At 32.2% G+C, this 13,185-nt stretch overlaps 1 protein-coding gene across 1 annotated transcript in view; it reads left to right on the forward strand.

Moving 5' to 3' along the window:
- The window catches only part of LOC114327017 (facilitated trehalose transporter Tret1), a 96,291-nt gene that overhangs the window by 66,772 nt on the left and 16,334 nt on the right, over window positions 1-13,185 (forward strand). The window contains exons 6-8 of the mRNA XM_028275512.2: window positions 2,386-2,484; window positions 2,552-2,754; window positions 6,728-6,943. Of these exons, the coding sequence (XP_028131313.1) occupies window positions 2,386-2,484; window positions 2,552-2,754; window positions 6,728-6,943 (518 nt within the window). The remainder of the gene's footprint in view (window positions 1-2,385; window positions 2,485-2,551; window positions 2,755-6,727; window positions 6,944-13,185) is intronic.

The raw sequence follows: 13,185 nt of genomic DNA on the forward strand, positions 1-13,185 counted from the left end.
TATATAACAAAATGTCACTAATTGGTCTTCCGGAAAGTTTTAATAAAAAAATAATTAAGATGTATTCCAACAGAAAAATATTCCTAAACATTAACAATAACCTGTTAGGAGCTCAAATTGCTAGAGATGGATTACCACAAGGAGGTATATTAAGTCCAGTATTGTACCTTATATATACACATGATTTAGAAAAAACAGCAAAATTTTCAAAAATTATATAATTTGCAGACGATGTGGTAATTTATCAAGATCAAACTGAAATTAATCAAGGAATCAAAAATATCAATGATAACTACATGTCATAACAATTAGTAACTGGGCATTTAAAAATGGACTTACATTATCTAAAGATAAAACTCAATCCTGTATATTTACTAGACAGGGGAAAAATGTCCCAATAGAAATAAAATTAAATAATATAAATTTTCCGGTACAAAAATCTGTAAAACACCTCGGTGTCATTTTGGATCAAAAACTTCTATGGAAAGAACAAATAGAAAATATAATTAGGAAAACAGAAAAAGGAGTAAATATCTTAAGAGCAGTTTCACATTCCACATGGGGAGCAGATCCCAATCTCTCTCTTTTGATCTATAGAGCTTATATAACAGCAATAATAGATTATTGATCAGTATTTTATGCGGACGCAGCCAACTGTTATCTACAAAAAATTGAAGTCGTTGTGAACAAATGTTTAAGACTGTGTTTAGGCACTCTAAAGTCTACTCCAATAAATAATTTATTTATAGAGTATTCTGAAATGCCTATGACAATAAGAAGATGCAAACTAGGCAGTCACTTTTTAATTAAATTACTCCATAAAGAATCCAATATAATTGAAAAAATTCATCGATTGTCAATACAAGATTTAATAAAAAATCAAAAAAAGAAATAACCTTGTATTGCAGAATGTTATAGACAATTGGCTAAGTACAAGGAAAATATTCACACTACATCAATAAACCTAAGCTATACCTATAAATTCGAAGAAACGATGAAAATAGATATAAATTTCCTTCGAGATTATTCGAAATATCCAAATCAAATAAGAAATCTAATGTTTGAAACAGATATAAAAGAATTAGTACAAAATTCATATCAAATTTACACAGACGCATCAAAAAACAAGAAGGGAACAGCCTGTGCAATATATGATCCACAAGTTAAGTATAAAAAATGGTAAAATTAAATATAAACACAAACATATATGCGGCGGAGTTAATAGGTATACTAGAAGCCTTGAGGTATTGTCAACATATTATCACAAATTCAGAAATTGTTATAATAAGTGACAGTAAAAGCGCTTTGTCAAAAATAAAGCACCTGAAGATAACTTCCAAAGCAAATTATATTATTTTGGAAATAATAAAAAATATTAACAAATTAAATACAGATTTAAAAAAAAAAATACGGTTATTGTGGGTCAAAGGACACAGCGGAATTATGGGTAATAAACTCGTAGATTCCTTAGATAAGCATCTAAAAGAAGGGACATATATTGACTACAAATGTACACCTGAAGAAATTAAAAATATTAGCACTAATATATATAAAATAATCTGGAGCAAAGAATTTGAGGAAATTAAAAAAGGTGTGTACTATAAAGAAATTCAATGTACTATACCATCAAGACCATGGTTTGCAATGACAACTCTTCCAAAATACGCAGTGAGACAAATATGCCGTTTAAGATTTAACCATGCATTGATTCCAACATATCTACATAAAATTCATTTAAGAGACAATCCATATTGTCAATGTGGAGAAATAGGTGATGCTGAACATATGATTTTAAATTGCCCTCTAATACAAATAAATATAAATACGTTTATAAGTAAATTATACAGTTGTAAAAATATAACACACCCAATAAATTTAACATATATATATTATCACAAATTAATAATACAGAATTAATGCAATTATTTATAGAACATATTAAAAATATAAAAATCAAATTATAAACTAACCAATGTAAAAACTGAAATTAAAATCTATTATAATATATAAATAAACCTGTGTTTTTGCCTGATGTGGTATTTCCACTGACCAGTGGTCATTCCTTATAAAGTATGTAGAATAAGTAGGATAGAAAATGTTAAGTAGATAGGTACAGAAAAATATATTGTAAAATAAATGAGCAAAATTGGTGAATCGGCGAATGAGCCTTGAAGGGCCCGTAGTCATACAATTCCAAAAAAAAAACAACCCCCAGTACCAAGATAACTCTATATTTTATTGCATGTAGCTTATTTTTATTTTCACCTATTTACAATAATTCACTTACTTATTTAATTGAATTTAAAACCCGTTTTCACCATCTATGATTTTTTTTATTATTTACAACTTATTATACTTTATAATCTACTTAATCATCTATTTAAGCTTGGGGTACGAATCCTGCTATTGTCTACATCACAGAGATAGCACATCCAAAATTAAGAATGTCACTCATGCAACTATCACCAACTTACGTGTCACTAGGTAAGCATGCTTCTTATATCCCTACTTATTAATATGAATCATCTGAACAAACAGTTTTCATTTCTAGGTATGATTGTTGTGTATTTGGCAGGAATGTACACAACCTGGAGAATGGTAGCTTGGATTTGTAATATATTTATTGTATTACCAGTTACAGTCGTATTCTTTATACCAGAAAGTCCAATGTGGTTGATATTAAAAGGGCGAACGAAAGAGGCTAAAAAGTCGTTGGAATGGTTAAATAAAAAGCAACCACAGCCCGAAGGAAAAGTAGGTAACACTATGCACTGATTGCTTTAATATATTTTTACAACAAAGGTATGTACATATACGAAATTATTAATATAATTTCAAAGATATGGACTGTATAATTTTGGTTGCTGGTTTAGGTGGATATTTAGAAAGGGATTACGATAAACAGGCAATATTACAATTTTATAAAAAGTCTTATCAAAGTCCTATGTCACCGTTCACTGTTCGCGTTGTGGTCAAACACATACGTCGTTTTCTCACGCGCATTAACTGATCATCGCCTTATTTTGCAGAGATGTGTTGCCAAATGAAATCTAACACACGAGATATTACTGGTCATAAGGTTAGTTTTCGTACTGAGATTTAGCCCAAAAGTAAGTTTGCGTATTTTGCCTTCAAGCGAAGAAGGCAGTGATTAAAACTTGTCGCCAGCATCCTTAGTGGACAAACAATATGGGAGTTCATTCTTCGGCGGATGATAATCAATATAGTTTATACTCACTTCTGTCGCCGTTGCGGATCAACAGTGTAAAAGCTTGAACCCAAAAGAAAGATACACATACGTACATATGTACATAGATTGATGTTTCCTCAGTGGCGAGTGACAACCAGTAGAGGCTGAGATAGATTCGCGCGTTGCTTCGCCTCAGCATTGTCTGTATGGGTACAGGGCCGCGTTTAGGTCAATTGAATCCCTATGCAATTCTCTAGTAGCCGCCCTTCAAGCATGTACCATTTTTGCGAAAAAAAAGTTGCAAGCAGATTTTTTTATTTAAATAAGAATACATAAAAATTGTCATTCCAGTTCGATCACATCAGATTTCTTTCTTGATTTTTGTTTGGAAAAATCATCTATAATGTCGTCCTAATTTATTGCCTTTGTTACGTCACTTTCTATGGACAAAGTCGACAAATTGTTAAGACGTTCTTGCGTCATACTTGATCGGAAATTATTTTCATGATTATTTTAAATTCTTGACATTTTCGAAAATAACCTTTCAGCGGACACGTTGGTTAGCAACTGGGAAAATTAGGGAAAATATCTTTCAATCCACTCTTCTTTAAATATTTAGATATGTAAATTATTAGTGATTGGTGATTTTATTGTGGTATCCAAATGAACCTTTAAGTGAATGTATTCATGTATGGATGATGTAGGTATCTATTAGTGCAGTTAGTGAGGGTATTTGGCTCCGAATTCCATCCTACTGCATCAATTTACTTGATATTTTCACTTTAAGTAGGGAATAGCTCAAGAAACAAAGTCTACGCCATTTCCTATGACGCTTTTAACTTAGGGGTGGTTCCCACCCGTTCTCGGGAGTGGAAATTTTTTTTATCAAACTAACACCGGAAGTACCGGAGAACCTAATTCTAAGCAACAGCTGTTTTATAAATTTTTTGAAAACTGAATCCTTTTGGGTTATTTGTGGTTAAAAATTTGCCATTTTCATTGAAAAATGACACTTTTCGGAGACTGTTTTTTTTTGGGGAATACCATCAAAATTGTGCATCTAACGAAAAAAACTATATACCTAAAACATTTTTGTAGTTTATGAAAAATTAGAGAGATTCATTTTTTCATAAATGTCCTAGTTTTAATAAAAAAAGAGATAATCGTGAAAAAAGGTAGGTGAAAAAAGATTTTTTGGTGCATGCTCAAATCGGTGTATTCAACTTAAAATAACAGAGAAATTGTCGATTTTAGGGGTATAATGCTACGACTTCCTTTTGTAGTGCTTGAAAAGACCTTTAAAACGAGAACTGTTAAATTTCGGTTACATTCAAACTAAGCCAGATATGGTGCAAGAAAACTTATGACTAATGTATTTTAAGGAAAAATGAGAAGTATATTTAACCCCTCATCCACCAGAATTTAAATGCATCGTCTTTCTTCTAGAATACCTTCTACTATAGTGTTATTTCTATATTCAAAAATTTGGACTAATTTAAAATGAATGGTTTTGAAAAAAATAAGATCAAATTATAGAGCGCATTTTTAAATTTTCTTAAAAATCTTCCTTTTTCTCCATGTAATTCGAAAGTGATAAGAGATACGTAAAAAAATACCTTACAAAAATGTAGGTTTTCTTTTAGATAACAATTTTATTTTTCTTTCATTACTGTATCTCATTATCATTTTCGTGTTACAAGGAGAAAAGGGAAGATTAAAAAAAAATTTAAAATGCTCTCTATAATTTGGTTCTTATTTTTTTCAAAAACCATACATTTTAAACCCGTCCAACTTCTTGAACATAGAAATAGCACTATAGTAAAAGGTATTGTAGAAGCAAAACGATGCATTTAAATCTGGTGGATAAGGGGTTAAAATATACATACTTCGCATTTTATCTTAAAATAAATTAGTCATCCTTTTTTGTTGCACCATATCTCGCTTAGTTTGAATGTAATCGAAATTTAACAGTGCGATCGTTTTAAAGGTCTTTTCAGGGGTCTACCCCGAAATCCCGACAGCCGCAATCCCAACAGCCAAAATCCCGGCAGCCACAATCCCGACACGCCAGAATCCCGACAGACCAAAATCCCGACAGGTTTGATAAGGTTCTTTTTAACATATAATTACATTTATTTCTTGTTTTTTGTTTATGGCCATCTGTTTTTATTTTATGTTACTAAACAAAAGAATTTACAATTTAATATGAACTAATTTTCTAAATAAAATTTCTAACATGGGTATATGAATTAAATTATTTTTTGCCAATATATAGTCCAATCATATATGTAGGTATAATCAAATCCTGAATTCAAGTTTAATTTCATATAATAGATATTATCATGTCACTTACAATCTTCGATTTCAGTAAGTATATATAGCTTTTATATTATAAAATGGAGTGTTTAAATATTTTTTTCTTTTAAAATACATAATAGTTAGTACCCGTAAGTAATAATTCTTCAATTTCAATACTCTATAATATGATTTGGTGTTGCATTTGAAAAGGAAACAATAAATATTCAAAATGTAGTGGTCGGAATTTTTACTTATGCGAGGATTGTTGCATGTCGGGATTCTGGCGTGTCGGTGTTTTGGCCGTCGGGATTTTGACTGGTGGGGTTTTTGGGCGCCACCGCTTTTCAGGCAGTACTTACAAAAGATATTGATAGCATTATACCCTTAAAATCGACCATTTCTCTGTTGTTAAGTTGAACACACCCATTTGAGCATGCACAAAAAAAATTTCTTTTCACTTACCATATCTCTTTTCATTTTATCGCTAGAAGACTTATGAAGGAACGAATCCCTTTGATTTTTCATGAGCTACAAAAATGTTTTATATAGTTTTTTTATTAGATGCATAATTTTTAAAGTATTTGCAAAAAGCCGTCCGAAAAGGCGACATTTTTTCAACGAAAATGGCAAATTTTCAACCACGAATAACCCAAAAGGATTCAGTTTAAAAAAAATTCTAGAACAGTGCGCTCGCTGCCTTTACGGTGCTGCCGACGACGGCCCAATAATCCCTAAATTTACGACTTCTGTCCTTTTTGAATGAATGGTGTTAAGAAAATGCAATTTGTTTTCTAGAAATGAATGTCCACTTATATTCCCTTGATGGATGTGATGTACTTAAATGTTATTCGATTTTAATTTTTATATACAAATATTTTTTGTACAGTATTTTTGCCGCCCTCTCATAATTTGCCGCCCTAGGCAACTGCCTATATTGCCTAATGGATAAAGCAGCCCTGTATGGGTAGGTAGGGAGAGGGGAGAAACAGTAGTAGGATATTGGTAAGTGGTCGAACAAGAAATGGATCAAAATTGACTGCATTGGAAACAATGCAAAACGTAAGATCGTGCGCTAGAATTCAAGAAGAAAACTCTAAGTCCTTTAATAATAATACTGGTATAAGACAGGAAGACTTGCTAATGTGCCTTCTCTTTAATATTTTTATGTATCTTACTACACAATCATACTTTTTTTCATTTATTAGTGTTACAAATAAAATAAACAATTGTACTTTTCAGAATGAAACATTTGCGGAAATCCAATTCAAAGTGCTCAAAAAACAGCACGAAGAAGAAGAAGCTAAAAGCAAAAACAAAGGAAGTTTTAAGGAAATTCTACATGAATTCATGAAACCAACGGGATACAAACCACTTATCATAATGTGTCCTTTATTCTTCTGTCAACACTTTTCAGGAATATACATCACAATGTTTTACTCGATTACTTTTATAAAGGCAAGCATTTATGGATTATTTAATAATATTTTAGACTTTAAAGGTATTGTATTACAAGTAAGATCTCTCTCTCTCTCTCTCTCTCTCTCTCTCTCTCTCTTTGTCTCTCTTTAGTGTTGACCCCCGGAGGGAGTGAAGTGGTCATCTATATGTCATTGTCCGTTTCCAAAGTTCTCTGTATCTGGTCATTTCTTTAACTCATGTTCGATCCATATTGTTGGGATCTCCTTATGATCTTTTCTTTACTTGAATGATAAATCTTTCCATGCTTTCTGTGTCTCCTTTCATAACATTTCAAAAGTATTTTAATTATTGGAGATGGATTTTGACACAGAACGTTTGCTGAACTTAAGCTCATATAGTTAAAGTATGTGACCTGTGATCAGTCCAAGAAATTCTTAACATTCCTCTCTAATAGAACATTTTAGTGGTATCTACCTTCTAAATACGAAGGCTATCCATAAAGGACCCCGCAACACTCCCTATGGAAAAGTGGTCCTGGTCAAATTTAACGAAAGTTTGGTCAATGATACTTCTCGATGTGTAGATTAAAAAAGTCTATGGGACCTGGGAATGAATAACTACTATTATTGAGCTACATCCTTCTGAAGTTATTGGATTCAAGCGTTCGGTTTACGTTAAGTGCACTAATTCACAATCAAGTGAACGAAAATATGTATTATTGGAAGATGAGGGACTCATTTTTTATGTATATTTGCGTGTTGCTTATGAATTCGTGGTCAAAATAGATGCATCGTATTTTAGTCTTCAGAAAACCTCCGAAAAGTCCCCAGAAAACCAAATAGTGCGATATAAAATGTGCTGCTAGAGCCATATAAGAATTATCATGTCTTTATGAATGTTTCACAATTATCCAATAGCAGCAAAGCTGCAGTTCCACCTTATCTTTAGAAAACTACTGAACAGTGGCGGATCTAAGGGGGGATGGGGTAATTCCACCTGTAACATACTTCAGAATTAAATAACAAACTGTTCTTCGTTTAATGAGAATTAACGAGATGGAGCCGTCAAAACACATTTATAACCAAAGACCGGATGATGTGAGGAAAAGACGTAAGCCTACAGTACGATTTAAGGACCAGGTGGAAGACGAGTTACGGATGTTAAGAGTACGAAATTGGAAAACCACGGCGAAGAATAGGAAGGAATGGAATGATTTTTACTGTATTTCTGGTGCACTATTAAATAAGTATCGCCCACCGGATCTACATTGAAGGTACTACAGCTGAAGCTGCTCAACAATTATTACAGAGGTTATTATTTTCCAATGTTGTACAAGCTAGAGTTGAGACTGATAATCTTATTAGAAAAAATGGTTAATGAGAAGGCTGCATAATCATGATTTTGCCAACTTTTTTTCTTTTATTCTTTTATTAAAACTGTACTAGGATTCTAATTGAGTTATAGTTTTCTGGACAAAACTATAATTTGATTTTATGAATGACAGTTGATGTTGGAGGATGTTATTTTGAAAGGCTTGCTTAGTTCCAATAAAGATTGGCAACTATTATCCGTTAAAATGTTAATTATTTTTTTAAATCAACAAAATGATCAGCATAGAAATTAGCTGCTTCCAACCATGTGTCCCAACGTGTTAAAATGGGTTGCGGTGGCAGTGGAACAGCAGGAAGCATATCCTTGTAACATTGTGTTCTTCAAGGTGATTTCAGGAATACCTCTTTGACGCTCGCTATTGTTAACTAGTGGAAATTTATTTCTTACTTCCTCCGCAACTCTGTTTATTCCATGCACTAAACAAGTGACATGTATTAAGTTTGGATAAAATATTTTTAAATTTTGTCCTGCTTTCACCATGGTGCGGCATCAGATAAAATAAGCAATAATTTATCATTAGGCACAGCAGCATGAAGAAAAAAGTTTGCTAATGCTTCTCGTAGAAACCGTGGTATTGTTAGAGCGTTGGTTTTTTCCACTTGCTTACAGGAAATTAAATGCGATTTTGGAAAGGTTTCATCGCTAAATACACCAATCAATAATAGTCTAAGAGCTAGAGCCGAAAAATCATCGTCATAAGTAATATGGAGTTTGGCATATGAAATGTGTCTATTGTATATTGATAATTATGACCCCTTTCAGGCTGACACCTCAGTGGATACAGGAAGTAGCAGTAAGGGTTGAAAGAGGAAAGTTAATGTAGTCTTTAAAGGTTCTTACCTCCTATTTTGTTAAACCTCCATCGATTTGCATGAAAATTGGTGACTAGTTAGAACATACCTCAGGAAATAAAAATGATTTGGTGCCAACTTGCACTTTTACCCTTGGGGTGGATACCACCCCTTTTCGGTGGTGAAAACGATTTTATAAAAAATAACCCCACAAATCGATAGAGGGACAAATTATAAATAAAATTTGTTATATCATGTTATTAAAATAAATAAATACTTTTTGAGTTATTAAAGATCAAAGATTTGTCTGTTTAAGAGCACATGCGTGAAGTTACGGATGATAAAAAGAACATATTAATTAATTGTATGTTACTAAAATATTATTTTTATATTATTTCGATATTTTAAATTTAGCAAAAGTGTATTCGAATATGTCAAATGTACCCATTATTGGACACCCCCAGTTTCTGGATATATTCAGTTTATAATGAAAAAAAAAAATCAATTAAATATCGAAATAATATAAAAATAATATTTTACTACTATACAATTAATTACCATGTTCTTTTTATTATCCGTAACTTCACGCATATACTCTTAAATAGACAAATCTTTGATCTTTAATAACTCAAAAAGTATTGATTTATTTTAATAACATGATATAACAAAATTTACTTAAAATTTGTCCCTCTATCGATTTGCGGGGTTATTTTTAATAAAATAGTTTTCACCCGCGGGAAGGGGTGGTATTCACCACCAGGGTAAAAGTGCAAGTGGCATCAAATCAGTTTTGTTTCTTGAGGTTTGCTCTAACTAGTAACTAGTCACCAATTTTCATGCAAATCGATATAGGTTTAACAAAATAGGAGGTGAAAACCTTTAATGACTGCACTAACTTTCTCTTTTCATCCCTTATTGCTACTTCCTGTATCCACTGAGGTGTCAGCCTGAAAGAGGTAATAATTGTAAATATACAATGGACACATTTCACAGGAAGAACTCCATATTAAAAAAAAAAAAAACTCCATATTACTTATGACGATGATTTTTCGGCTCTAGCTCTCCGTCTATAAGTGCACAATGTATCTTCCTGACGAGTCAGTGGTCTCGTCCACACATATTATGTAAAAGTAATTATTACCTATTTCGGCTTTTATGTTGTGGATAATTAAGGAGTATAACAAATTGACATTATTTCTCTTTAGAGTTCGTTCACTGGGAATGTTTTGTTTGCAATATTTTTTTAAAAAAAGATCTAAAGTTTTCATTAGATAATTTTGAAAGCGGTATATTAGAAGATACTAATGCACGACACAAGTCTTCGTTAAAAGTTTCTTGTTCGGTTTGTTTTTTGGAACTTGACTGAAAGCACTTGGACATTGAAGGTTGATATTTTTCACCGGATGTGGTTTTTACTTTTTTAGCTAAATGTTTCGCGGTTCTGACATGCTGATCTATTTGAATTTTTCTTTTCAGATGAAATCTAAAAAAGAATATAAATATTCCATAGTTGTACCCATTTTTAAAATCTAAGGTTGTAGAAATAAACTAAAAATGAACCGTTTTTGCATAAAAATTAAAATATTTAAATTAAATCAAATAAAAATCGGTGTAGTAATCTTGAAAATGTCAAGAAATGACTGTGTAAGAAGGAAGAGCCCCGAAATATTTACAAGAGGCTCTTGATCTTTTCTGTTTACATTTAAAGGAAAAATATTGTGAGCATAAATTAAAAGCACTTAATTAATTAAGTCCAATATATGATATGTTTTTGTTTTTAGCAAAATTAAAGCAAATTGTAAAAAAAAATGTTAGCGACCTTTCAGTAGACTATTGAATGATTTGAATTTCAAATAGGTATCCTATTTTTTATCTCAAGGAGTTTAAAAAATGCTTGAAAAAAGAAAAAATACATCAATTTATTGCGAATTAGCCTTGTGTCGGTATTTTTCTTAAACATAATCTCCAATTTTATAATCTTTGTTTGTACCACCGCGACCGTGTAAATTTTTAAAATAAAATAAAAAATAATACGTATGTACTTACGGTTTTGCCACAACATACGTAATTTAATCAATAAACTTTATCCATATCCATAGATGGCCCAAGTAGCAATTTGTCGACGCGACAACGTTGTCTACCGCGTGGCAACGTTTTCTTACAACGTTGTTATTGCCTAGAAGACGACCCTATTCTGCACTGATTTGGTGGACGATTTTTGAGTTGTCTTGACGTTGCCTAGGCAACCTCCTGTAAGCAACATCGTTTCGTAAGCGTTGCATAAGACAACTGAAGCGACTATAAAAAGCACCTGCGCGTGCAATAGTTGCTCAAGGAGTCAGACTAGTTATGTTTTTTTACCTATATTTTTAACACCTGTATGGTGAATGCGAAAACCAAAAAGTAAACTGTTTTGACATCGTATTGGGTATTTAAATTTATATAAATACATAAAGGACTTATTACCTGATGTGAAATTTATAAACGCATCTCAGATTACCGTCGAATATGGATATTTCACCTTTAAAAAACACACGCGCTCCTTTTTTTTATGACATTTTTGACAAAAATATGCAAATTTAAAAAATCAAATTTTAATATAAATGTCAAAATTTATGTTAAAGATGTTCTGTATAAATTTAATGTATTGATGGTGCTTTTAAAGGTATCAGAAAATGCCTGCATTTTTTATATTCTGTGTTTTCATTTTCTTTACATCCCAAAAATCTCAAGTAAAACCAAAATGGCGCATTAAACAATATTACCAATATTACTAAAAAAATACCTTATAACCAACCTTAGACGGATAAAACAACTTAGGCCGATGCCACATTATGCGTTTTGACCGGATGCGTTTCCGCCGCATCCGGTGAAAACGCATAGTGTGACAGATCGGTTCGGTTGCTTTGGAAACGGATGCGTTTTGAGTCATCGGTACGCGCTTACAAACTGCACCAGACTAAACGCATAGTGTGACAGGTCGATCCGGTTGCGTTGGAAACGGATGCCTTTTCAACGCATCCGGTCAAAACGTATAATGTGGCATCGGCCTTAGAAGTCCAATCGCCAACCAAACCCGACCGCGCCGACTATCAAAACCATTTTAGAACGCACCCTCTTATTGGGCGACAGAGGTCATGTGACCAGTGTCAAAAGTGTATCATTCTCATTAACAGCGTTGCCACATTTAGTAGATTTCTACTTTTTTGGTAGATTTTTGATATTTTTTAAAAAATTCTATAGTTTAGTTTTTAACCAGGAGGAGTAAATTTAAAAGGCAGATTCTCGCCTAAGAAAGTCACTAGAATAATAACCAAATACATCTTCTTTTTTGGTTGATCATGTCGGCTCTCAACGGTAATCCATAAATATTATATTATATTAATACGTCGCTAAAGAGTTCTAAAAACGACTGCTTTTTATATAAAAGCAGACTAAAGGCCGCGTCCCACCATCAAATAATTTGATCAAACTGGTTTGAGCAAACTGAAAGTGACAGTTAGTGACGTCACATCCTGACTGTTCATTGTGGATAATAATGAAAAATTTTAATTTTAAATAAAGTACAAACAAGTTAGACAACTCAATACAAAAAATTTGATCAAACTAGACTGATAGTGAGAGCACAGATTTTTAGAATTTCAAAAAAACTGCAACTGTGACGTCACTTTGACGTACTTCCCGAGTTTGCTCAAACTGTTTGATCAAATTATTTGATGGTGAGACGCGGCCTTTACAATCATTAAAGGAATAACACAGTTAACACAAAAAATCGCCGGTATAACTTAACTAACCTATGAAATTCCACTAGTATCAAAATTTGATAAATGTCATTAGTGTCAAAATTTTATAAGAGTGGAGTAAACTTGCCTGCAGTTGGACCAATTACAAACAAGCATTACAGCGCGGTAAATTTGAATCACTCCTCTTGGTTAAAAACAAACCATTAGTAGGCAATATTTTTTAGTAGATTTTTGGTATATTTTAACAGAATTTGATCCATTTTTTTCGAATCATGAGGAAACTATAATAAGTATTTTTGAAAAATTTAAACGCAGAATGAGAGACTGCATTATTTAGAAAAACCAAAACGTT

This window comes from Diabrotica virgifera, chromosome 1 (genome assembly GCF_917563875.1).
Source record: "Diabrotica virgifera virgifera chromosome 1, PGI_DIABVI_V3a".
In the NCBI taxonomy this organism is placed as follows: domain Eukaryota; kingdom Metazoa; phylum Arthropoda; class Insecta; order Coleoptera; family Chrysomelidae; genus Diabrotica; species Diabrotica virgifera.